Source organism: Marmota monax, unplaced genomic scaffold (assembly GCF_021218885.2).
Source record: "Marmota monax isolate L192 unplaced genomic scaffold, Marmota_monax_Labrador192_F-V1.1 WCK01_AAM20220418_F8-fsc00131, whole genome shotgun sequence".
In the NCBI taxonomy this organism is placed as follows: Eukaryota; Metazoa; Chordata; class Mammalia; order Rodentia; family Sciuridae; genus Marmota; species Marmota monax.
In genome coordinates this window covers 4481924-4507653 of record NW_026693141.1, presented here as the reverse complement: position 1 = coordinate 4507653, position 25730 = coordinate 4481924, and the positions used below count along the sequence as shown (strand labels likewise).

The 25730-nt window shown below is 37.9% G+C and overlaps 1 protein-coding gene across 3 annotated transcripts; it reads right to left on the bottom strand.

Moving 5' to 3' along the window:
- Positions 1-25730, bottom strand: Zc3hc1 (zinc finger C3HC-type containing 1). Of its 3 annotated transcripts, XM_046455123.2 has the most exons (10): positions 25545-25726; positions 23421-23532; positions 16344-16494; positions 15767-15850; positions 8962-9089; positions 7678-7832; positions 6227-6470; positions 3844-4056; positions 3043-3249; positions 1-154 (listed from the first exon to the last, which is right to left on the bottom strand). In XM_046455123.2, the coding sequence occupies exons 1-10, from the start codon at positions 25688-25690 to the stop codon at positions 86-88; spliced, it is 1509 nt and encodes a 502-aa protein (XP_046311079.1). In that variant the 5' UTR covers positions 25691-25726; the 3' UTR covers positions 1-85. The 3 variants fall into 3 exon arrangements, with proteins under 3 accessions (XP_046311079.1, XP_046311081.1, XP_058438820.1); XM_046455125.2 differs by lacking the exon at positions 16344-16494 and having other exon boundaries at positions 23402-23532; positions 25545-25727; XM_058582837.1 differs by lacking the exon at positions 1-154 and having other exon boundaries at positions 3114-3249; positions 3735-4056; positions 25545-25730.

Below are 25730 nucleotides of genomic sequence, written 5' to 3'. Positions count from 1 at the left end.
TCAGCTGACCCAAAGAGAATTCAGGTTTTATTTTTCAAAAAGTCACTCTCATTTCAGTTTTCTCCAGGAATGGGGTAGAGTAGCTTCAGGATGAGCATAAAGATTCCCACTGTCGGAATATTCGGAATACTTTTCTTGATTTTTCAGAGAGACTCTATTGGTAGAAAAAGATTATTATTAGGATTAAATTCTTTTATAGAGACAAATAACAAATAACACATAAAAGTTTTATCTAACTAGACAACACAAAGCTTAAGGGGGCTGGGGTGAATGAGTTTGATGTTGGAAAAAAGTTTACACTATTTTTTTTTTAGACTCTACAGTATCAGAATCTATAAATTTCTTCTACAATGATCAAAATATTTCTAGGACTGAATACAAACCCATTTTATAATATGCTATAATGTACAGTTAAGATTAAATGAAATTGGGCTGGGGATGTGGCTCAAGCGGTAGCGCGCTCGCCTGGCATGCGTGCGGCCCGGGTTTGATCCTCAGCACCACATACAAACTCAGCACCACATACAAACAAAGATGTTGTGTCCGCTGAAAACTAAAAAATTTAAAAAAAAAAAAAAGATTAAATGAAATCAAGAAGCCTTTGTTCTACTGTCAGACTGCTGTTAACAAACTGAGGCAACAAACATGGCTTATCATCTTTTCTTTAAATATTTATTTTTTTTAGTTTTCCGCGAACACAACATCTTTGTATGTGGTGCTGAGAATCGAACCCGGGCCGCACGCATGCCAGGCAAGCGCGCTACCGATTGAGCCACATCCCCAGCCCATCTCATCATCTTTTCTAAGTGTCTAATCTTTCTATGTGATGATGACACTTCCGACCTACCATTAATAGAGCACACATTCATTTTGCATTTTTTAAAAAATCCATGATGTTCAAATGGCCCAAGTTCATTATTTCTTGTGAACAGGATTCAAATTTACCTGGAACCTACCTACTTGGGGTTAACAGTATAATCCAAGGCCAAGAAATAAATGTTGAATAACCCCTAAGAGTCTAAACTATGACCTTGACTTTCTCAGCTTCATTTTTAGCCAGCAGAGCTAAAAATAGGAAGACTCTCATTGCCACTAGATCATACCTATCAAGTGCTCTGAGATTCTGAGAAATAGTGTTACAGGAGACAAAGCAATTCATTAGAAGATAAAAGTTCTCGGTAAATCAGAACACTTGGTTCTCTCTGTCTTTGAGATAATAAAGAGCAGATATTTCACATAGCAAGAACTTCAGTAAGAGAATAAAGAATATTTAGTAAGATGAGCCATAAAATAACCTCCAGTTTCTCATATAAGATGGCATTTCTACTGTTTTCCTTTCCTCTTTGTGGGATGAAATTTTTAATAAAACGAGGAGCCAGGAGGAAAAGTTTGAGCTCTGACTCGAGGAACTAAGGGAATTTAGTTTAGTAAAAAACTGAAAGAAACAAAGTTGAAAAAAGAAATAGTATAAACTTTTTCCAACATCAAGCTCCTTCACCATAGCCCCATCAAGCTTTGTTTCACCCAGTCATAGCAGCTGGTGGGAAGATTAAAAGACGAGCTACTAAAAAGGATTCTAAGAGCCCCAGAATCCAGGACCAATTATGAGGCCAACTTTTTCTACAAATGAATGAAAAACCTAACCCTGTGTGGTTTCTTTTTGGTATAACAGTAATAGAGGGAACTGTTAGTAAAACTGCCAAAATATTACTTCCTAAAGGTCTAGGTAGAGAGAACTTATGTGCAAATATAGATTTAATAACTCCAAATTGAATAGCTGGGCAAATATTTTTCTTTAAATAGCTTTACACAATTCCAATTGTTTTTAAATTGAAAAGAAGTGATTTTTTTTTCCTGCAAAAACTTGGACACATTCATCTACATATTTTCTAAAGGCACTAATATACATTGTTCATTGCTGGGCTTTTTTTTTTTTTTTTTTTTTTTTTTAGCACTCTACTGACTAAGCTATATTCTCAGCCCTGATCTGTAATCTTTTTTTTTTTAATATTTTATTTACATTTTAGTTTTCGGCAGACACAACATCTTTGTTTGTATGTGGTGCTGAGGATGGAACCCGGGCCGCACCCATGCCAGGCGAGTGCGCTACTGCTTGAGCCACATCCCCAGCCCCTCATTGCTGGGCTTTAAGCATAAGTACTAGCTGGGAGTGGCAGCACACTCCCATAATTCCAGCAACTTGGGAGCCAGACTCAGCAGCTTAATGAGACCTGGTCTCAAAAAGAAAAAAGTAAAAATAAAAAGTGCTGGGGATATAGCTCAATGGTAGAGTGCCCCTGGGTTCGATCTCCAGTACCAAAAAAAACATCAGTGCAGCTCCTTCCAGTGGCTTCCTAAGACCCTACAAAACCATGAATTTGGGAACACTGGCTGGCAGGTATTACTTTGCTTTGACCTTGGAGGGTGTAGAGATCAGTAATTTTTAGGCGAATATGAAAGTAAGTCCGCTAACGGAAACAAAATAGTTCTTAACATTCCATTAGGGAATTATGGTGGACACTAAGGACACACATCACTCTCATTCTTGACAATGGCTTTGCATGTACCCACATTTGTTAACCACAGTAGCCATGACTGTGATGGCTAATGATGGTCCAACGCACATGCCTGACTGATACAGGGAGTGAAAGAAACTGGCTTGGTGTCAGAGCACAGATCCAAAGGCTAAGTTATCGGGCCAGGCTCCAAAGGCAAGTGACAGCAATTGATGGAGAAAGCAGCTGCGCTGCAACATGAGGCCACAGCAGCTGCCTATTCATCTATTTCTGTTTCTGTATTACTTTTCCACTTTGAGTCATTTTATTTGAGAGAACAAAGAACTTAACAGAATTTGATGGAATGCCATATACTAAGCCGCAGAAAGACTGACCACTTCCACACCTTTCTTAAGGATAAATCAGAATAAGTCTACAAGACTTAGGAAAGCTGAAGGCAGGCAGGTGCTAATTATAGGACTAACTGCTGCTGCTTATCCCATAAAGATCAAGTGCTGCATACAAGCAGGGCAACAGCTTATCTCACCATGGAGTCTATTTCAGCTGGCTGATTAGACTGTTTGTGGGCCAACAGGAGGGTCAGCACTGCCTTCCAGCCCGGCTCTGCTGGGGTGCTGGCATCAAGCTCTGTTCCATCATTCTCCCTAGATTCTTTGCCAAGTGTGATATTCACCCAAGGACACCAGTCTCTGTGCTGAGAGGTAGGATCAAAGAAGCTCCGGGAAGATGTGTCCTGAGGGAGGAGGAAGAGAGAGTGTTAATGAAGGGCAGATGCTATGTCTCTTCAGGGAGGAATATTATTATAGGCATATTATTAGTCATAAAGTCCAAAATCTCATAATTGTCCTCACTTCTAGTTTTAATGCTTTTAAATTCTGTCTTTTAAAAATTTTCCTTTCAGTTCTTTTTTTTTAAATTGTAGTTGGTCACAATATCTCTATTTATTTATTTTTATGTGGTGCTGAGGATCAAACCCAGGACCCCACACATGCTAAGCGAGTGCTCTACTGCTGAGCCACAACCCCAGCCCATTCCTTTCAGTCCTTTTGTGTTAAACAAACTACCTTATCAGCTTTGTCCCCCCACCTCACTGCTATACCATTAGCCTCAAATATTTATTACCTCTCCAGAATCTACCCAAAGGAACAAATGACAAAACCCTTCAATCTTTTCCCTTTGGTCACCTATTTCATCTTTAACCCTATTCACGCAGTCTACCTTTAGCCAGAGGACCCGGGGTGGTTCACGCTTGTGTCTCAGTGCTGCGTGGTGAGAGCACAGCCTGCTGTTTGTGCTCAGTGATGGCTACATGAGAAGGTGGACTCACTGAGCTGCTGGAAGAGCAGAGGCGAGCTCGTTTGGCTTTCCGGAGGGGACTAGAGGGTACTTCCAGGCTAGCAGAGTCTCCTGTTCCCATGCTTCGAGTCACTGGCCGGGTTCTGGTGGTGGGGCTGGCTGCCTCCGGCTCAGGCCGATCAACAGGACTAGAAGAATCCCAGCTCCGAGTTCGGGAGACAATGGGACTAGGGCTCTTTTCAACCTGAAGAGGAAACATGGAAAGTCCATGCATCATGTTGATGATTATGGCCAGAAGTATTTCTTAAAACATATGAAATCAAGTATTTTATAGTTTATATTAGGTTTCAGAGAAAATCTTTAATTGGTACATTGAAAATAATTTAGTCTCCAGGATATATAAAGAACTCAAAAAACTTAACACCAAAAAAACAAACAACCCAATTAATAAATGAGCTAAGGGGCTAAACAGACACTTCTCAGAAGATGTACATCCGATCAACAAATACATGAAAAAATGTTCAACATCTCTAGTAATTACAGAAATGCAAATCAAAACTACTCTAAGATTTCACTTCACGCCAGTCAGAATGGCAGTTATCAATAATATAAACAACAATAAGTGTTGGTGAGGATGTAGGGGAAAAGGCACACTCATATATTGCCCGGTGGGACTGCAAATTGGTGCAACCACTCTGGAAAGCAAGGTCTTTCAGAAAACTTGGAATGGAACCACCATTTGACCCAGCTATCCCACTCCTCATATATACCCAAAGGACTTAAAATCAGCATATAGCTAAATCGTGGAAGCAACCTAGATGCGCTTTAAGACATGAATAGATAAATAAACTGTGATACACACACACACACACACACACAAACACACACACAAATATTACTCAGCATTAAAAGAGAATAAAATTATTATATTACTCAGCATTTGCAAGTAAACGAATGGAGTTGGAGAATATCATGGTAAGCGAAGTAAGCTAATACCAAAAATCTAAAGGGCAAATGTTCTGTCTGATAAGTGGATGCTGATCCATAATGGGGGAGGGCATGGGAAAAATGGAGGAACTCTGATTGGGCAAAGGGGATGAAGGAAGCAGAGGGTATGGGGGTAGGAAAGATGGTGGAAGGTGATGGACCTTACCCTAGGCACATGTATGACTGGTGTGAAGCTACATTGTGTACAATCAGAGAAATGAACAGTTGTGCTGCAATTGTTTACAATGAATCAAAATGCATTCTTCTGTCATACGTACCTAATTAAAATAAATACACTAAAAAAAAAGAAAGAAAATAATTTAGGCTGTCTGTGGTTACATATGACTATAATCCCAGTGACTTGGGAGACCGAGGCAGGAGGATTCCAAGTTTGAGGCCAGTCTTAGCAACATAGCAAGGCACTACGCAACTGAGACCCTGACTCAAAAAAAGGGGGGAGTGGGGGGTGGGGGATGTAGCTCAGTGGTAAAGAGACCCTGGGTTCAATTCCTCAGTACAAACAAAACAAAACATTACTAAAAAATTATATGGAGGGCTGAGATTGTGGCTCACCGGTAGAGTGCTCGCCTAGTACGGGCGGGACCCGGGTTCGAGTCTCAGCACCACATAAAAATAAAGGCATTGTGTTGTGTCTATCTACACCTAAAAAATAAATATATATAAAAAATTATTTGGAGCAGCGTGCAATGACACAAGCCTATAATTTCAGTGACTTGGGAAGCAGAGGCAGGAGAATCACAAATTCCAGGTCAGCCTCAGCAACTCAGTCAAATCCTGTCTCAAACAAAACAGAAAGCAATGTGGCTCCACAGTAGAGTGCTCCTAGATTCAATTTCTGGAACTACAAATAAATGAATAAAAATTTAGTTTCTGCCAGACACAGCAGTGCACTCCTATAGTCCTGAAGCTGAGGCAGGAGGATTGTAAATTAAAGGCCATCCTCAGCAACTTAGCTAGACACTGTCTCAAAATTTACAAAAAGGGGCTGGGCTTGTAGCTCAATGGTAGAACGCTTGCCTAGCATGTTTGAGGCACTGGATCGATTCTCAGCACCACATATAAATAAATAAAGGACCATTGACAACTAAAAAATATTTTTTAAAAAAATTTACAAAAGGGCTAGGGATAAAGCTCAATGGTACATCCTGGGTTCAATCCCCAGTACCACCAAAAAAAAAAAAAAAATTCTTTTACCTACATAAGTACACTCTTCTAAGAATACTATATTTCTTTATTGAATTTCTATAACAAATTTAGCTTCTCAATTGATGAACAGAAAAATGACATAATACTCTGATCAATATGGCCAGAAGTGAAACCTACCCACCAATTTTCCACTTTCTACCACCAACACTTTTGGCAACAATGTCTTTAAAATGTCCACCTCAAACAAGTTAAGTCAATACCTGCTCTGAGCCTGGGGAAAATGTGGCATCCTGGCTCCTGGTCATCATCCTCCGAGGCGATTCAGGCACCAGAGGGAAGCGCTCTGGACGACCTTCAGGGCCTGGGACTGGAGAGTTGGTCAGGCCAAAGGATGTATCCAGGTCAGTCATGGATGATTCGATCTGCTGGAAGCCCCAGAGCCCCACCTTTCTCATACACTGTGAACATGTTATCAGGGAGAGCTGCATGGGTTCCAAAGCAGAACTAGGAAGAAATGGAAAACAAGCTGGGTCTTTCTGAAGGATAACACTTCTATGTGACCAAGTGTAATGTGAGTATGGTTCATCTCATCAAAAAAATCTCAGTGGTTCAGGGAACTGGAAACCATGTCCTTACATCCTCTGATCTGAGGACAGTCATCTTCCTATGTCTCTCCATCACCTCTTACATTATTTCTTGGTGTGCTCTCTATGGCAAGGCTATGTAGGAAGTACATTTTATAAAATTGTCCTGTCCCTCTTTATTTTATTTTATTTTTTTTTTTTAAAACATATTTATTTATTTAGTTAGTTATTGGCAGACACAACATCTTTGTTGGTATGTGGTGCTGAGGATCGAACCCAGGCCACACGCATGCCAGACGAGCGTGCTACCGCTTGAGCCACATCCCCAGCCCCCCGTCCCTCTTTAAACTCTTTCCTAATCTACCAAAGAAAGCATATCAAAGGTAAATCAAACCAGGCATGGTGGTGCATGCCGGCAATCCTAGCAATCTGGGAGGCTGAGGCAGGAGGATTGCAAGTTTTAGCCAGTGTCAGCAACTTGTTAACACACTGTTTCAAATACAAAAAATAAAAAGAGACATGGCTCAGTGGCATAGCACTCATCTAGGGTGTGTGAGGCCCTGCCTAGCTTTGTTCCCCATTGGGGGCCAAAAAAATTTTGTTTCAAAAATCTTCTATCTCAGAGGCAGTCTCTGCCAAACTGAGCAGTTAAAAAAAACACATCAGCATGGGGCAAGGGGATACCAACTGGTGTCTGAAATTTTAGGGAGTGCTGGGGACTGAACCCAGGGCTTTGCACATGCTAGGAAAGTGCTCTATCTGGTTACACTTGCATCCCCCACCAATCTCTGGTAGTTTTTACTCAATTACACTGATTTTTCTTTCTAAAAATAGCTTATTTTCTATTTTCAAAAAGGAGCTTCACTGCTTATAGGAACATACCTGGATAGTTACAGTACAAGAAACAAAGTTCAGGTGTGAAGACAAGGAATCCCCAAGTTCTAATTCTCTTTGTTACTAATTATTATCTATCCCGCACCCATCCACTCCTCCCCTCACTTTTCTCTTTGTTTCTGTTTTCTCACTGGAAACATCATGTGATTTCCAAATACTATAAGTGAATGATATACATATGGGTGTATGCAACTATCACAGCTTATGCCCTCAGGCAAAATTTGCTGACTGACCTACATGCCCAGCCACACAGAGAGAGAACACAAGAAGTGATGTGGACTTGGATGTCGGAGCCTAACTTGCTTGGAGTTTTTCTCTCTTTAGTTCGGTGATCAAGTTCATCTTCAAGCAGGTGTAACAGAAGACTGATCTTGTCTTCTGTCAAGCACTACAAAGGAACCAGATAAAAAACTTCAAGTTTTTACCATTATACAAAGAAAAATTATTCATATGATGTACTTATATGGTACAAGGCAAAAATCAGGGGAAAAAATGACAAATATGATGAGACTGACCTCATAGAGATTTATTTTAGGCAGGGCTAAGGAATCACACAGCAGCTTTATTTTTCCCCTATGGTCCTAGGGATTGAACCCAGAGGTGGTCTGCCAGTGAGCCACATTTTTGTTTTATTTTGAGACAGGGTCTTCTTACTCGGTTGCTGAGGCGTCCCCCAAAAGCTCATGTGTGAGACAATGTAAGAGAACTGATTGGGTCATAACCTTAACCCAATCAGTTAATTAATCCCTGATGGGATTAACTGAGTGATGACTGGATATGGGTGGGGTGTGGTTGGAGGAAATAATTTATGGGGTCATGGCTATGGGGTGTGTATTTTGTATCTGCAGAGTGGAGTCTCTCCCTCTCTGCTTCCTGATCATCACGTGAGCTGGTTCCCTCTGCCACACTGTCTTCCACCATGATGTTCAGTCTCACTCGAGCCCTGAGGAATGGAGACTGAGACCTCTGATATAGTGAGCACCTCAAATAAACTTTTCCTCCTCTACAGTTCTTCTGGTTGGGTCCTTTAGTCACAGTAGTGTAATAGATGACTAAAATAAGCTGCTATTTCCTATAATATAGCTTTTCCTCACAGCACTAACAGGCTAATGAAATGGGATAGTAAATATGGAATTTCAAAGTACAGATGGGCCAGAGTATTTCAACACTTCTATTCACAGGAAGAGTTTATTACTTGGCCTCTATCACTATGGAAAATTATATGCAAAAAATGATATGCAGTCACATGTCAGTGTCTTCTGTTAAACAATATAAGTAACTAATCAAGATAAAATTAAATTTGCCACTTCAAGAATCATACCTAAACATTTAAGTGGAACCTATTTGCTTCAACCCTCAATAGTCACTTTCTGGTTGAAATCGAAAAGGTCAGATGAGAAATGAATGAGTTGTTCTCTTCCTAATAATCTGCACCATTTTGTCATTAAAAGAATTATTTCATGTACAAATGCTGATGACAAGTGGAGGTCACTACAACCTAGCCAAGAAAAACTCACCATAGTTTTCAAGTCCTCTGGCCTCAGGGAAGGAAGCTGGAGGTCCAAGTGACAAAGGTTTTGAAAACGATCTAGGAATTCACTAATAAGAACAGCAGGCTCATCTAATGGTAACATCCCAAATCGATCTATGGAAAAAGTAAACAGGAAGATGATATTGGTATACAAAATAAAAAAAACACAGAGGCTTGAACAGGTGACAAAGCTTAGAGAACCAGCCTTTTATAACAACTACCAAGCTGTCAGAAACATAACTTATTGTGAGCCAGGAAGGAAAAAACCCTACAGGTAAACCCTATCTTCATCTTCATCTATGGAATCTGGTACACTGGAAAAAGCACATTGAGGACAGAAAGGTCTTGCTGAGGTACTTCCTAAGGAGACTAGGCTATCTGGCCAAGAATGATTAGTAAAAACCACAATTAATCAGCTCTGACAAAGAATGAAAATACATTTTGACCAGTCATGGTGGCCATGCCTGTAATCTCAGCAACTAGGAAGGCTGAGGCAGAAGGATCATAAGTTTGAGGTAAACTTAGTAAGATCTGTCTCAAATGAAAAATAAAAAGGGCTGGGGATGTAGCTTAGTGGTAGTGACCCTGGGTTCAATCCCCAGTACCACCCTCCGCCACACACGTGAAATTTCACATGTCACCCTAAACTGATCATTTAAAAAGTATCCAGCAAGGCTGGGGATGTGGCTCAAGCGGTAGCGCGCTCGCCTGGCATGCGTGCGGCCTGGGTTTGATCCTCAGCACCACATACAAACAAAGATGTTGTGTCCGCCAAAAACTGAAAAATAAATATTAAAAATTCAAAAAAAAAAAAAAAAGTATCCAGCAGCTAGGGATGTACCTAGGATCACCTGCTGAGCATTTATAAGGCCTTCCCTGGGTTTAATCCCCAGCATCACAAAAACAAAAAAAAAAAAAGAAAGAAAGAATAAAAATATTTAGCAGTGATGATTTCAAGGGTGTACACATATGTCATATGTGAAAACTTACCAATTTGTATCTCTAAATATTTTAGTTTATTTTGTATTAATAGTAGTAACAGTAGCACTTCTGCCCAATAATTATAGGCCTCATTAGCAATCAGATTTTGGTCTCTAATACTATTCTAATGCTAGTAAAACGATCAAGCTCTTGAGAGAGCTGCTGATTTCACATTGTGAGGTAGGGAAAATAAATCAAGTTGTATCCAGAATAGAAGTCTGTTGCTGCCAAGCAAGAATGCTTTCAAGAATGTTAGAGACAATGTTGAAAGTACAGAAGAGCCAGTTTAAAGGAAATCAATCCATTATTTCCAGCTATGAATACCTTGAAACTCAAATAAGAAAATTACTTATAATTAAAATAAAATGCCTTTGAAAGGCTATGAATTCTTAATGATATGCAAACAAATACAATACAAACAAGCATAAAAGAGTAACTTTTTTTGCCGTCCTGGGACTGAACTAAGGCACTGCTCAAGCTAGGCAAGTGGCTCCACCACTGAACTACATCCCCAGCCCTTTTTATTTTATTTGGAGACAGGGTCTACCAAAGTAACCCAGTCTGGCATTGAATTTGTGATCCTCCTACCTTAATCTCCTAGACTAAGATCACAAATAGCTGGAATGACACATATGCACCACTTGCACCTAGCTAATTGTTAATTTTAAATTAATTCTAGTAAGTAGGAGAGCACTGATGTATTGAGTACTTTTTCCTGTTAAGTACATGTCACTTGCTTCTCTGTAGGATGTCATTGTGGGAATGGTGGACTGAGAACCTCTGAAAATCCTATCTTCTATAAAAGCAATAAGAATGTTGGTAAAATTGTAAAACTACTTTCTTAGCATTCTCAAATTTAACCAAAGGCTTGCAATAATCTGAGAAGTGTTTATTCAAGAAAAAAATGGCAGAATCTTGATAAGAATAAAGGCTCTAGTCAGCTTGGAAAATGAACTTATGGCATTTTAATTTGTATTGTATCCATCCTTCTTTCCCCAGCTTAGATCCTCCATATAGCCCTGAAAACCAAGAGTTCCACAATCATAATGCAAATCAGCAGCTTAACAGCCTTGGAAGAGGACATTGGGGAGCTGTGCTCCTCCAAAGCCCCATCTTAGAGACTGTTATTATATGATCTAACAGTGAATGAAAAATCATATTGGCCCAGTGAAATCAGTAGTACAGCACTTGTCTAGCATATGAGAAGCCTTCTTTTCCTGAGAATGGTTTTCAAGAACAGTTGTTTTAAGCAAATATTTAGTATCACAGTTAAACTGAGGCAACCAAGGGCTGGGGATGTGGCTAAAGTGGTAGCGTGCTCGCCTAGCATGTGTGGGGCACTGGGTTAAATTCTCAGCACCACATAAAAATGAAATAAAGATATTGTGTCCACCTAAAAAAACAAATACTTTAAAAAAAATGAGGGATCACTTAAAAAACAAAAAACAGAGGCAACCAAAACAGTTGGGGGCAAGCAACAAACGGACCACAAACCTTAAAATGAAAAGTTGGGAACTGAGATGTCCATAGGAGGGTTTGAAAAGCTCTGACACACTCCTTGGAATCTGAGATATGCGAATGTGTAGGGCTGTACATAAGCTCAGGAAAGACCTAAAAAGGCCCTAAGCTCTCATCTATGGCTGAGTTGGTGGCTCTGTGCAAGGAGGAAGTGAGACCTAATGCAGATTTGCAAACTGCCTGCTTGACAACTTGACCCAATGCACAGAGTTCCTTGACAAAGACTGGGGGACTTATTGTTTGTAAGCATTTAAGGAAATCTCTGAACAAATCATCATCTAACCAAGCAGAGACTTCAGCAACACCTATGATAAAGAAGATGTATTTTATAGAAGCAGCTCAGAAAAAGTAACTAAACAAACAATAAATAATAACAACAAACACTGGTGGTGGTGGGGTGGATTTCCAAAGTTGACACATCATGAAACATAGGTAGAAAATTTAAAACGTTCAAAAAACTAAAGGAAAGCATGAGAAGGATATCTTACTAAATAAAGAATAGCAATAAAGAGAAAAATTAAAAACTGTGAAGTTGGAAAGCATAACTAGATACACACAACCCCCTCTCCCCCAAAACACACACACAAAAACAAGCAAGGTGAAACGGTTTGAAACATAGAAAATGTTGGTATTATTTGGGACTGGGTGGTAGAAATCTTGTCTATATTTGAAAATTTTCAAAATTTTAGAAATTATTTTAAAAGTTAAAAAATTAAAACAAAGGAATACTTCCTTTTTCTCTTTTTCCCAGTACTGGGGATTGAACCTAGGGCCTTGCATGATGTGCTAGGCAAACATTCTACAATGAGTTACTGAAAGTGGGACTTGCTACATTCGGGGTGATTAAATCAAAATATTTAAAGTCATTGTAAATATAGTTAGCCCTCAAAATCCATGGGTACTGCATCCTAGATTCAACCACTGCAAAAAAAAAAAAAAAAATCTGTACTGAGCAGGTACAGGCTTTTTATAACAACTATTTGATACAGTATATTCTATTAAGTAACATAAGTAATCTAGAGATGCTTTAAGGTATATAGGAAGAAGAAAGTAGGTTTTACACAAACACTATGTCATTTTATATAAAGGCCTTGAGGATCTGCAGGTTTTAGTATCAAAGGGAGTTTTAGAACCAATTATTCATGGATAAAATGGACGACTATAACCACATATGTCAAAATACATGCCATCAATTAATTTAATTTATTCATTCATTTTGTGATACTGGGGATTCAACTTAGGGCTTCCTATATGCTAGGCAAGTGCTCTACCACTGAGGTACATCCCCAGTCCTTTTATTTTATTTTGAGACAGGGTCTTGCAAAATTGCTCTGACTCTCCTGGAAGTTGTAATCTTTCTGCCTCAAGCTCCTGAGTAGCTGGGATTACAGGTGTGTGTGCCAATGCAACCAGCACCATCAATTTAAGAAACATTACTTTACTAAGGAATCAGGTTACAGGCTGAAGTGTGTTTCAAAGGTAGAGTGCTTACCTAGCATGAGTGAGACCCTAGGCTTGAACTCTAGCACTACAAAGAAAAAGTAAAATTAAAATAAAAGGAAAAGGTATAGATTTTAAAAATCAAGTAATGTTTAACAATAAAAAGGTATATGTTCTGATGACCAGGGCTTAGGTTTGGCAAAATCTGGGAAAAGAAACCAGGTCCCAAGGCCCTTCTGATCATTTTCTAATTTAGTGTTTTGTTTGATTGCTACAATACTAAGAAAGCAACAGCAAAATCTTATGAAGGTAAAAGAACAGAGAGGAAATGAAACCCATTAGGAAAATGTCTTAACATAATAAGCTTAAATATCTTTCATAATTAATGTATTTGTATATTTTGTTTATAAAGTGTTTGAACATATTCAAAATAATCAGCCCTAGTAAGTTAGCAAATGTCATTTAAATGTTTAAAGCAACTGTATAATTATTAGAAAAAAATTACCTTAAAATTTAATAGGTATGCTTAATAAATTCGAATTACAACATAAATAGTGTGCACATTCCTTTCTCCACATAAAAATCTCTTTTATGTTAAAGAACCAAACTAGGAATGCTGTAATTAAGAAGTTATATCTGAGACCTACTTAGGAGAAAGAATGAATAGGATACAATGGGTGACGATAGAAAAGGGTGGCTAAAAATGACTTCTGGATTTAGGACAAATGGATGGAGAGGTCAGTGCCATTTACTGAGCTGGGCAAAGCTTTGGGTATATGAGAAGAGTTCAACTTTGTGTAAGTTGAGTTCCAGGTACCTATAATAATAAGTGGAAATATTTAGAGAATACTTGAAAATATGAATCAAGTTCAAAAAAAAGGTCTAGATAGGAATTAGAGGTCTTCAAGGTAGTAAAATTGTGAATGGGATCAAGAAAGCAATGTGTATAATTACAAGAGTTAATAAGTTATGAACAGAGTGCTAGGCAGACTCTATAAACTTAAACTCAGTGCACTGGGAAGGATGGACTTCAGTCCTCACAGGGCTGAGCTGTGCTATACAGTGATACAATTTAGGCCAACAGTAGGAAATCTTTGTCGTATGTTAACTTCTTTTAGAAAGTGTCATCAGAGGTAGATAACAATCCATAGTCACTTTTAATCTATTTTATCCTCTTAGTAGTCATTCATGGAATATTCCTAGCCATTAGTGACCCTGGAATTAGCGTGAGCTGTCTTCTTAAAATAAAAAATATACCTACACTGCACTGTTCTGTGGTCAAGGAATGACAAATACAGATGAACGGTTCTGCTTTGTAAACATGGGTCTGAAAAATTTTGTTCTGCTCTTAGTGAGATTCCCCACCAGAGGGCTCTGCTGTTGAAGCAATTTACTTAGCAGAAACATGTCTGCATAAATAACAAAATATTTCAAAATCCTAGCTGATACTGTATGTTTGGCTTATTATAAAGCACTCTGTGCACACATCAGTGGTTCCTGATTTCAGGGAGACTATGTCCTGCCATGGCCCTTACACAAAGGGGAGAGAAGACTAGGACCTGCCTTTCCACACTCTGTTGTGACACCACTCTTATTTGGGGTCCCCTGAGCCTCCTGTAACAACCAAAATGTATTTACCTCTAAAGAAGCTTTGGTAGAACCTGGAGCTACACAGTATATGGGAAAAGCAGAGTTTGGAATCAGATAAAATCATAGTTATGGTTCTCTTTAGTTTGTCTTAGGATCTCTGATTCTTAGTTTCCTCAATTAAAAAAGCTCAGTTGATGATATCTACATCCTAGGCCCTATGAAGATTAAATGGGATAATGTATACACATTATGCACTTAATGAGTAGTAAAATAAATGAATACAGGGGTTGGGGCTGTGGCTCATTGGTAGAGCGCCTGCCTGGCACATATGAGGCACCGGGTTCGATCCTCAGCACCACATAATTAATAAAGAAAGAAAGAAAGAAATTGTGTCCATCTACAACAACAACAAAAAAAACCTTAAAAACAGCATACTACGGGAACACAGCCACATTATGTTTATAGCAGCCCAATTCACAATAGCTAAACTGTGGAGCCAACCTAGATGTCCTTCAGTGGATGAATGGATTAAAAAAAATGTGGCATTTATATACAATGGAATATTACTCAGCATTAAAAAGGAACATAATCATGGTATTTGCAGGTAAATGGATGGCGCTGGAGAAGATAATGCTAAGTGAAGTCAGCCAATCCCAAAAAATCAAATGCCAAATATTTTCTCTGATATAAGGGGGGGTGACTCATAATAGGGTAGGGAGGGAAAGCATGGGAAGATTAAATTAATTCTAGATAGGGAAGAGGGGTGGGAGGGAAATGGAGGGGAAAGGGGATTAGCAAGGATGGGTGGAATATGATGGACATCATTATACTAAGTACACTTATGAAGACTTGAATTGGGTGTCAACATACCTTATATACAGAGATATGAAAAATTGTGGTATATATGTGTATTAAGAATTATAATGCAAAAAAGGTACATGTATAATGGCATAAATTGACATGAGCATACTTTATATACAGAGATATGAAAAATTGTGCTCTATATGTGTAATAAGGATTATAATGCATTCCACTGTTGTCATGTATTTAAAAAAAATTAAAAATTAAAAAACAAATGAATGCAAGTTCTTGAAAAGCACAAATAGAAGAAAAAGAAGGATTAGGTTTCTTTCTTTCTTTCTCTCTCTCTCACCCGCCGCCCCCCTCACACACACACACACACACACACACACACAAAGAGGACAACACTAGAAATGCAATGACCCAGAAGATATAAAATGAGAATTCTCAGAAATAAGTACCTGGAGAGGGGCTGTCTGGCCAAAAACAGAACTTCTCATGGGCAGTACACAAGGATTTCTTCAGCTCAGCACATCGTTCCTTATCTGAAATCCACACAGGTAGAAATGCCTTAAAAAAACACTGTATAGATTCAAAAACCAAAAGCCTTAAAGAGTACAAATACAACTACAAATAGAAACAACTAAGATAATTTAAAAATACACAAAAATAGTAGAAATATTTCATCTTAACATTTTCCATGAAAAAGCTCTAAACTGTTATCCTAAAATCAACAAATAAGATACATCATTTAACTTACAAGGCTGGGCGTTCCAAAGTGTGAGACTTCAGAAAGTACTTTGTCTAAAAGTACAAATTTTCAAATCAAAAAGTAAACAGATTGCCATCAGCTACCTAGAATACATGAATTCAAGATTCAAGTCCACTCTAGGGTAGCTTAATTTTTTTAAAAAAGTAATGAATGAAGCTAACAATTAGGGTGAAGGCAACTGCAAATTTACCTTATTATATATGGTGAAACAAAAGCTAGTGTATCTTTAAAAGCAGAGGAAAACATAATCCATGTTTTATACTTACATCTGTCAAAATCAAAAGCTGGCTGTAAACTGGCACAGAGAAAAGCTTGACAGCTGGAACACTTGAGCATATCACACTCAACTGTGACCCAACCATATTTTGCACAGACGAGTGGAGACAGCTCAGGGGGCTTCCCTGCCCATTTCAAAGAGTATTCATGTTAAGAAAAACAACACCGCAAGTATATTAACATGAATAAATCAGAAGTAAGACTCATTCTTAATTCATATAAGAATAAATACATCAAATTAAGGAGAAAAGCAGTAATGCAAATGGTAAAGACCATTTTTAAAGCAGATACATGCTTTGCAGAATGAAGGTCATCTGAGTAATAAGCTAAGGGGGGAAAAAGTTCCTAATTTTTTCTGTAGGAAGCTTCTGTATTTTATATGATTCAAAGGTTTTATAACTTACCTATAGTCCTAACTACTTAGGAGGCTGAGACTGTCCTAGGCAACAAACATAGCCAAGACCATATCTTTAAAAAAAAAAAAAAGGTTTCTTTTATTATTGGTTGTGGGGTGGAATATAGAAGCCAATAATTTTCATTTTATCTGAAATACTGGAAACTTAAAAACACTAGTGAAAGCATTAAGACCTGTTTATGCAATAAGGAATGAGCAAAGTCAAAAAGGTAGAAATATTTTCTGCAACTTGTCTTTGTCTTCTAATTGTAGCACATCCACCTTTACTTTCCAAAGAATAAAAGTGGTAAAAATAATAAAAGTTATTATTATTATTATCCCCCCCAAATTTAATTGTTATATACTGTGTATGTGAGCATATATGATTTGAGGGTTATCAAGTCCATTTTATTCAGAGTACATGTGTTAATCAGCCAAGCATATGTTAAGTCCTTAAACATTTATTGATCCTTATTATTCAACACTCACTTTTATAGATCCTTTCTAGACAGTCCTTTTCTATTTTATTTATTTATTTTTTTTGTGGTGCTACGAATTGAACCCAGGGCCTTGTACATGCAAGGCAGGCACTCTACCAAGCTATATCGCCAACTTTGACAGCCCTTATTTTATAAAGCACCAGGAAAAAATAAATAAATAAATGATAAAACATAAAATGTGAGGCAGGAAAGTTCTACAGTAGTTTTATAAGAATCTTTCCCCCCTCAGATAGGGTCTTGCTACGTTACCCACAATGGTCTTGAACTTTTTCTTCTTCTTCTTCTTTTTTTTTTTTTTTGTGCTGGGGATTGAACCCAGAGGCACCTTACCACTGAGTTATAACCCCAGCCCTTTTTAATTTGTTATTATCGGGGTCTCACTAAGTTGCTGAGATTGACTTTGAACTTATGAGTCTCTTGCCTCAGCCTCCAAAATCACTGGGATCACAGGCATGTACCACAGTGCTCAGCCTATTCTTACTTCAGTTTTCTTAGTAGCTGGTATTATGGGCATGCACCACCATGCCTAGCATGATATGGACATTTGAAAACATTTTTATATCAGCAAAAGAATAAATGAAGGCTAGAAAAACAGAATTTAAATATAAATATTAAAGGAACTGGGATTATCTAGTTATAGAATCATTTAACTTGATTAATTGATTATTATATCGAAAATGGTGATCAAGGACTGGGTTTGTAGCTCAGTGGTAAAATGCTTGCCTAGCATAAGTGAGGCCCTGGGTTTGATTCTCAGCACCACGTAAAAACAAAATAAAATAAAAAAGTTAAATTATTTTAAAAAAGAAGAAAATGGTAATCAATTTATAGTCTATGAGAACAAAAAAGAAATAAATCTAAGTACTGCATCAAAATCAGAATTGAATGCAATAAACAATTATAAAAATGATTTAAAATACCTTCCCTTTCCTGAGCAATTTCATCTTAAAACAACAGGTGAGAAATAAGGAAGATGTGTGAGCCAGGATGTAAAGAGGCAGCTCAGTACCAGGTAGCTGAACCCAACTGGGATGAAAAGAGTGTCCATAAAGATGGACGGCCCATGTCAAGATGCTGAAACCAAGCACCATATAAAAGGCATTCACATGGGCAGCTCAGTGCTGAGAGCTACAGTCTAAATGAGTTAAGGAGGGCATTCATGCAGGAAGGAAATGGTAGTATAGCAGTTAAATGCACATAGGAAGACTGATCAAAGAAGTAAATATAATCAGAATAAAAGAAATAAGGTTTCACAAATGTTGAATAAAGAAGGGGCAAATGTGGATAGAGAGAAATAGAATAAATCCTATGGCATACAACTTAAATAGGAGGTATATTGTCAGCTCTCCCTCTGTGTGGGATCTACATCTTCAAATTCACCAACTGTGGATATGAAATCTATATTTTCAAAAATTGTATCTGGGAACTGGGACTATAGTTCAGGGTAAGTGCTTGCCTAGCATGTATGAGGCCCTGGGTTTCACCCACAGAATACCAAAAAAGAAAAAGAACAAATGAAAAAGGTATCTATACTGACCATGTACAGACCTTTTCCTAAACAATGAAATATAACAACTATTTACACAGCATTTACATTGCATGAGGTATTGGGAGTAATCTAGAGATGATTTAAAGTACATGGAGGATACATATAGGTCATGTGTAAGTAAAAGCCATTTTACAGATGGTACTTAAGCATTCAAAGCTTTTGGTGTACAAGGAGGAGCTCTGGAGCCAAACCCCCGTACCAAAACACCCAAAACAACAAACAAAATAAAACATTAGCACATCTGTAAATGTGTTACAACATTTTAAAATGTTCATTGTGCAGCCAGGCACAGTGGTATATACTTGGAAGGCTGAGGCAGAAAGAATGTAAATTTGAGGCCAGCCTCAGCAATTTAATGAGACCGGGTTTCAAAATAAAAAATAAAAAGGGAATTGGGCAGGATGGCACACACATATAATCCTAGCCTCTTGGGAGGCTAAGGCAGGAGAATTACAAATTCAAAGCCACACTCAGGAATTCAGTTAGGCCCTAAGCAACTTAGAGAGACTCTGTCTCAAAAAAAAAGATAAAAAGGCTAGGGATGTGGCTCAATGGTTAAATTCAATCCTGGATTCAATCCCTGCTACCAAAAAATAATCAACCAATCAATCAATCAATCAACAGAGCTGAGGATATGGCTAAGTGGTAGATCACCCTTGGGTTCAATCCCCAACCCCACTTAAAAAGAAAAAGAGAGAGAGAATTCATTGTGTAACTAGGCTGAGGCAGGAAGATTCATTCCAATTTTGACCCAACTCTCAACAATTTAGCAAGACCATATCTCAAAATTTTTAAAAAGGGCTGGAGATGTAGCTCAGTGGTAAAGCACTCCTGGCTTTGATCTCTAGTATCACCAAAAATAATAGCAAAAAAATGTTGTTTTCAGTGGTAGAATGTTTGGCTAGCATGTGCAAGGCTCTGGATTTGATTCTAAGCACTACAGGAAAAAAAATTTTTTAATTATTTCTTATCCCAGAAAGCAATAAGGAGATCAAACAATTACAGAGGACATGTCAAAGGACACAAAAGCCATTCTGAAGGGGATTCCGCTGACTAAACACAAGACAATTAGAGCATCAAAATATATACTGATGGTTTTATATATATATATAAAAAAACCCTACTGAGTAACAAAAAGAAACCATGAGTCTAAATAAAAAGTTTGATGAGGAATGGGCATTTATATAATTTCAGAGAACCTCCCCGTGAAACATTTTTTAATTCATTATTTTACAATGAAAAAGTATAACACTCTTTTAATCAAGTGATCAAAGTGATCACCACCTAGAGGGATAAATCTTCATTGTGTGCCACATGACAGGATGCAATGAGAATGTACCATCATTTCATGACTCTTGTACATAATTCAATATAAACCATAAAGAAATCTCAGACAAATGCTTTCAAAAGTATCAAAATCAGGAAATTCAAGGAAAAACTGGAAATGTTCCAGGTTGAAGGAGACTAACAACAACTAAAAGCAATGTGTGATTCTCAGCTGGATCCTTTTGCTACGAAAAAACATTATTAGTACAATTGACTTAAACAAACAAACAAAAATTGGGATGCTAGGTGTGGTGACTGCACACCTATATTCCCAGCAATGCAGGAGGTTGAGGCAGAAGGATCCAAAGTTCAAGGCCAGCCTGGGCAATTCACGAGACCCCATCTCAAAGGAACAAAAAAAAATCAAATAAACCTGCGGTGTAAGGATTACATGGTAGTAACTTAATGTCAATTTCCTGCTTTTGATTGTTACATTCTGGTTATGTAGGAAAAAGTCCTTGTTTGTAGGAATTATTTGGGAGTAAATGAGGCATCACTTTAAGAAATTATTTGCAAACAACTAGAAAAAAAAATTTTTTTGGTACCATGGATTGAACTCAGGGGAACTCAACCACTGAGCCACATCCCCAGACCTTTTTTGTATTTTATTTAGAGACAGGGTCTCACTGAGTTGCTAAGCACCATGGTGTTGCATTTTTTAATTTTAATTTTAATTTTAATTTTTTTAGTTGTAGATGGACACAATATCTTTATTTTATTCATTTATTTCCATGTGGTGTTGAGGATTGAACTCAGCCTCACAAGTGCTAGGGAAGAGCTGTACCACTGAGCTACAACCCCAGCCCCTGAGGCTGGCTTTAAACTCTCCATCCTTCTGTCCCAGCCTCTCCCACCACTGGGATTACAGACATGTGCCACCATGCCTGGCTCAAAAAATTGTTTTTTTAAAAAATATTCTTTATAACCTCTGCAAACTTTTTCTAAGTCTATATAGTCAGCCCCTAGTATTCTCAAGGTCTATATCCATATAGAATCAAAAACATTCTTTTTTAGCCAGGTGCAGTGGCATATGCCTGTAATGGGAGGCTGAGGTAGAAGGATGGCAAAAGTGAGGCGCTAAGCAACTCAGCAAGACCCTGTCTCTAAATAGAATACAAAAATAGGGCTCAGTAGTTGAGTGCTCCTGAGTTCAATCCCTGGTATTAAAAAAAAAAAAAAAAAAAAAAATTCTTTTTTACAAACATGGCATCTAAACTGAGCACAGTAGCGCATGCTTGTAATCCCAGTGACTCAGGAGACTGAGGCAGGAGGATCATAAATTTGAGGCCAGCCTCAGCAACTCAGTAAGACCCTGTTTCAAAATAAAAAGTGAAAAAGGAGGTGGGAGATATAGCTCAGCAGCAGAGCGCTTACCTGGCATATGTGAGACACTGGGTTCTATCCTAAGCACCACATAATAAATAAATCAAATAAATATATTGTGTCCATATTAAAAAAAAATGAAAAAGCCTGGGAATGTTGCTCAGTGATTAAGTGCCCCCGGGTTTAACACCCAGTACATACATACATACATACATACATACATAAATAAATGACATTTGAACCAGGTGAAGTGGTAAATGCCTGTAATCCCAGCTACTTGGCAGGGTGAGGCAGGAAGATTTCAAGTTTGATGTCAGCCTCGGCAACTTAGAACCTGTCTCAATTTAAAAGGGAGTTGAGGATGTAGCTCAATGGTAAAGTGCCCCTAGGTTCAATCCCCAGTACTAAAAAAAAAAAAAGAAAAGGCATTTCTATTGAACATGTACAACCCTTTCTCTAGTCATTATTCCCTACCCAATAAAGTATAACAATTATTTTACATAGTACTTAGATGACTTAAAGTTGCATAGGTTATATGCAAATACTGCGCCATTTTATGAGGATTTTAAGCTTCACTGAATTTTGGTATCCAAGGGGGTCACAGAACCAATCCCCCATGGAAACTTAGAGACAAAATTAACTATTTTAAAACTATAAAAATAAAAATTCTAAAAAATAGCAGCTGGGCCTTTTGGTCCTTGCATATGGGGTAACAAAGTCATCAAAATAGGAGTACTTGGAGTGGACCACCATTTCTTCCACCTTCTGTCTATGATTCCTGCAGAGTTACCACCAGTTAATAGAGACAGAGCATCCATTTCTTAGATGAGTTTACAAAAATGAATATGGCTTCCATTTTGCTCCCCTGCTTACTCATTCTGATGGAAACCAGCTGCCAAGTCATGAACTGTTCCTACTGAAAGGACTGCACAGCAAGGAATCAAGAGGTCATCTCTGGTTGACAGGCAGCACAAAACTGAAGGCTTGGTCCAATAGCCACGAGAATATGAATCCTGCTAACGATCATGAGAAAGGGTAGAAGTGGATCGTTTCCTAGCTTAGCTTTGAGATGACTGTACTCAGGTGACCTTGATTGCACTCTCAGTAAGAAACTGAGCCAGAGACTCAACTAAGTCTTGCCTAGATTCTGAATCCACAGAAGTTGTGAGATAATGTTTGTTGTTTTAAGCCACTGGTTGTAGATGGACACAATACCTTTATTTATTTATTTTGCTGTGGTGCTAAGGATTGAACCCAGTGCCTTACATGTGCTAGGCAAGCGCTCCACCACTGAGCCACAACCTCAGCCCAAAGCCACTTAGTTTTAAAGCAATTTTTCATGTAATAACAGAGGACTAACACACAAAGGAAAATCTAGAAAGAGATAATGGAGTAGGACAGTCTTTAAGAAATTAAACTATAAGGGCTGGGGTTGTGGCTCAGTGGTAGAGCGCTCACTTAGCATGTGCGAGGCCCTAAGTTTGATCCTCAGCAACACTAAAAATAAATAAATAAATAAAATAAAGGTATAGTGTCCAACTACAACTGAAAAATATTTTTAAAAAATTAAACTATAGTCTTGGCTCTGCCATTTGCTAGAAGGCTGTTTTGGGCAAGTCATATAACCTATTGTTATGACTGCTTCCTCCTTCGTAAAATGTATAATAATCGTAATCATAATACTTATTTTCAAAGGCTTAAGATGAAGAGCAAATGTAGTAATTTATAGAAAACACACTATAGAAGTATTAGTTATTATTCTTCCTTTTCTCAGGTGTTTAATTTTTTTTCTGTAAAAAGAAGAGGTCAGATAATCTCAAATATTCCTTTTGATTGATAACATGTTATGATGTTAATTTTCCTATAAAAGTTCTTACCAAGTTAAAATATCAGAGTAAGTGATGTAATGGCCTGAAGGAATAAAAATTTCAGGAACAGGTAGAAAGCACAACTTACATGTACTGAAAAAGGATATAGAAAATGTTTCTACTCTGCTAAAGAAGGCTTCTTTGCTTGTAGATTCCAATGGAGGTTGTTCTGCTTGGGGCGATCCATTAACTGACTGGAATGTGGCAGATGTATCCCTCCTAAAACAAAGTGATAGAATTGTTGGTAATCTTTTCATGGTACCATTCTACTTAAATGTTTCATATCTAGCTTCTCTGCAAATCACCATCAATCATACCAACACTGGATTTTTTTAATATTTATTTTTTTAGTTTTAGGTGGACAAAATATCTTTATTTTATTTTTATGTGGTATTGAGGATAGAACCCAGTGCTTCATGCATATTAGGCAAGTACTCTACCACTCAGCCACAACCCCAGCCCCCCCCCACACTGGATTTTAAGCTTTCCAAAAAAAAAAAAAAAAATCATTTCAGAAATGTCATTCCTCTGCTTACTATTTTTCAAGCCTGCATTTCCAGTGGCTGGGGAGGCTGAAACAAGTTCAAAGTCAGCCTCAGCAACATAGTCTCAAAATAAAAAATAAACAAGGAGAGGAAAGGACATGGACGTAGGAATGATAATGGAATGAATGGGATATTAATATCCTATGTGCATACATGATTACATAACCTATGTAACTCTACATCATGTACAACCAAATAAATGAGAAGTTATACTCCATTTATGTATGATGTGTCAAAATGCATTGTCATGTATAACTAATTAGAACAAATAAATATATACTAAATAAATAAATATGTTTGGGGATGTAGCTCAGTGGTTAAGCACCCCTGGGTTCAATTCCTGGTATCAAAATTTTTTTTCAAATCATTTTATAACACTTACTAAATAGATTCCAAATTCTTTAACTTAGCATCGAAAATTCTTTACAGTTTAGCCATATCTAATTTTCAGTCAATTTCTACCTCTACAGTACTCTGCTAATACCAACAAGCTATTCTCCTAGCTCACTCACTGTTCTCCAACAGTACCTGGCCCAATTTTAGTAATCACAAAATAAGAACTGAAGTCCTCAGGTATTCACCATACAATCTGAAATGCAATGTTATAATAGGAGAAAAAGTAACTCTGATATTGCTATCTGAATACTCTTTTGAGGATGGCTCCATTCCAAAAAGAACCAATTAAACAATTCAAATCAAAGTAAGGATCTTTAAGAGACTTCATGAAAAAATTTTGCAGAGAGGGGGGAAAAAAAAGCCAGGCGATATGTTTATTTTCAATGAAAGCCATTTCAAGGGTGCCTGGGAGTAGAGGTCCGTGTTGGAACTGCTGAGACAAGTATCATTTTAATAAAAATTGGGTTACACTAACAATCACAGCTTCAAAGAAACATTTTTTTTTTCTAATCTTCCTCAAAGATTCCGAGCCCCTCTTGGAAAAAATTCAAAACATCCATGAAGTTGGGAATAAAACGGCACTGAGTTCACTAACCTTTGAGATTCAACATTTTCTTCAATTATGAGGGAAGAACAAAACAACAACAAAAACCCGCAGTATAAGCAGTACTTACAAATCTGTCACCAAAGCAATAACTATTGTCACCAATGAAAACAATTTTCTCACATTATGGTTGTTGGCTATAATTCGAAATACAGTTGATGTTCTTTACTACTTCAGAACCATTTGATAGTAGACATACTTACAGATAACATTTAACTCTAATAAAAAAACGCACGTTATGCATAATATTTTCTTTTACTGTCTTAATAACTACATTCCAACATAACGGGTTTCATTTATAATCCCTTATTTGCTTTAAGCACTTTAAAAACATATCTCCATACTGTCAAACGGCCTACAACACACACACACACACACAAAAAGACTAAGAACCCCAACTAAAAGAAGTTTGTGAGCTTAACTAACGGTTCTTTTTATATTTCCTTCCAAAAACAATTTATGGCAAAATTCCTCCCGTGGTGCGAAATCAGGTACATCCTGAGAAGATCTAAGTCGACCTATCCCAGCCGTCTCAGTTTCCTTCTGGTCCCAATAACTATTCATCCCTACTGACCAAGTCGCCAACCGAGGGGACCCCAATACCATCCGCCCCTGCTCCAGGGCTATCTTCCCCAAGCCATCTCCATTCTCCCAGTGCCTGAGCCAGGTTTGACTCTAGAACTCACGCTTCTGCGCTTCCCTCTTCTGGGGCAATCCCCTCATCTATCAGCTGCCGGACTTTCTGAGGGGTCCCCTCTGGGGAACGGACTACTGTACCCCAGTTTTTTTCAACCCCTGAAGCAAACGCCTGCTCCTCACTGGACGCCGCCATGTTGGTCCGTTGCAAAGTTGCTTCCCCGCGGGTTTGAAGG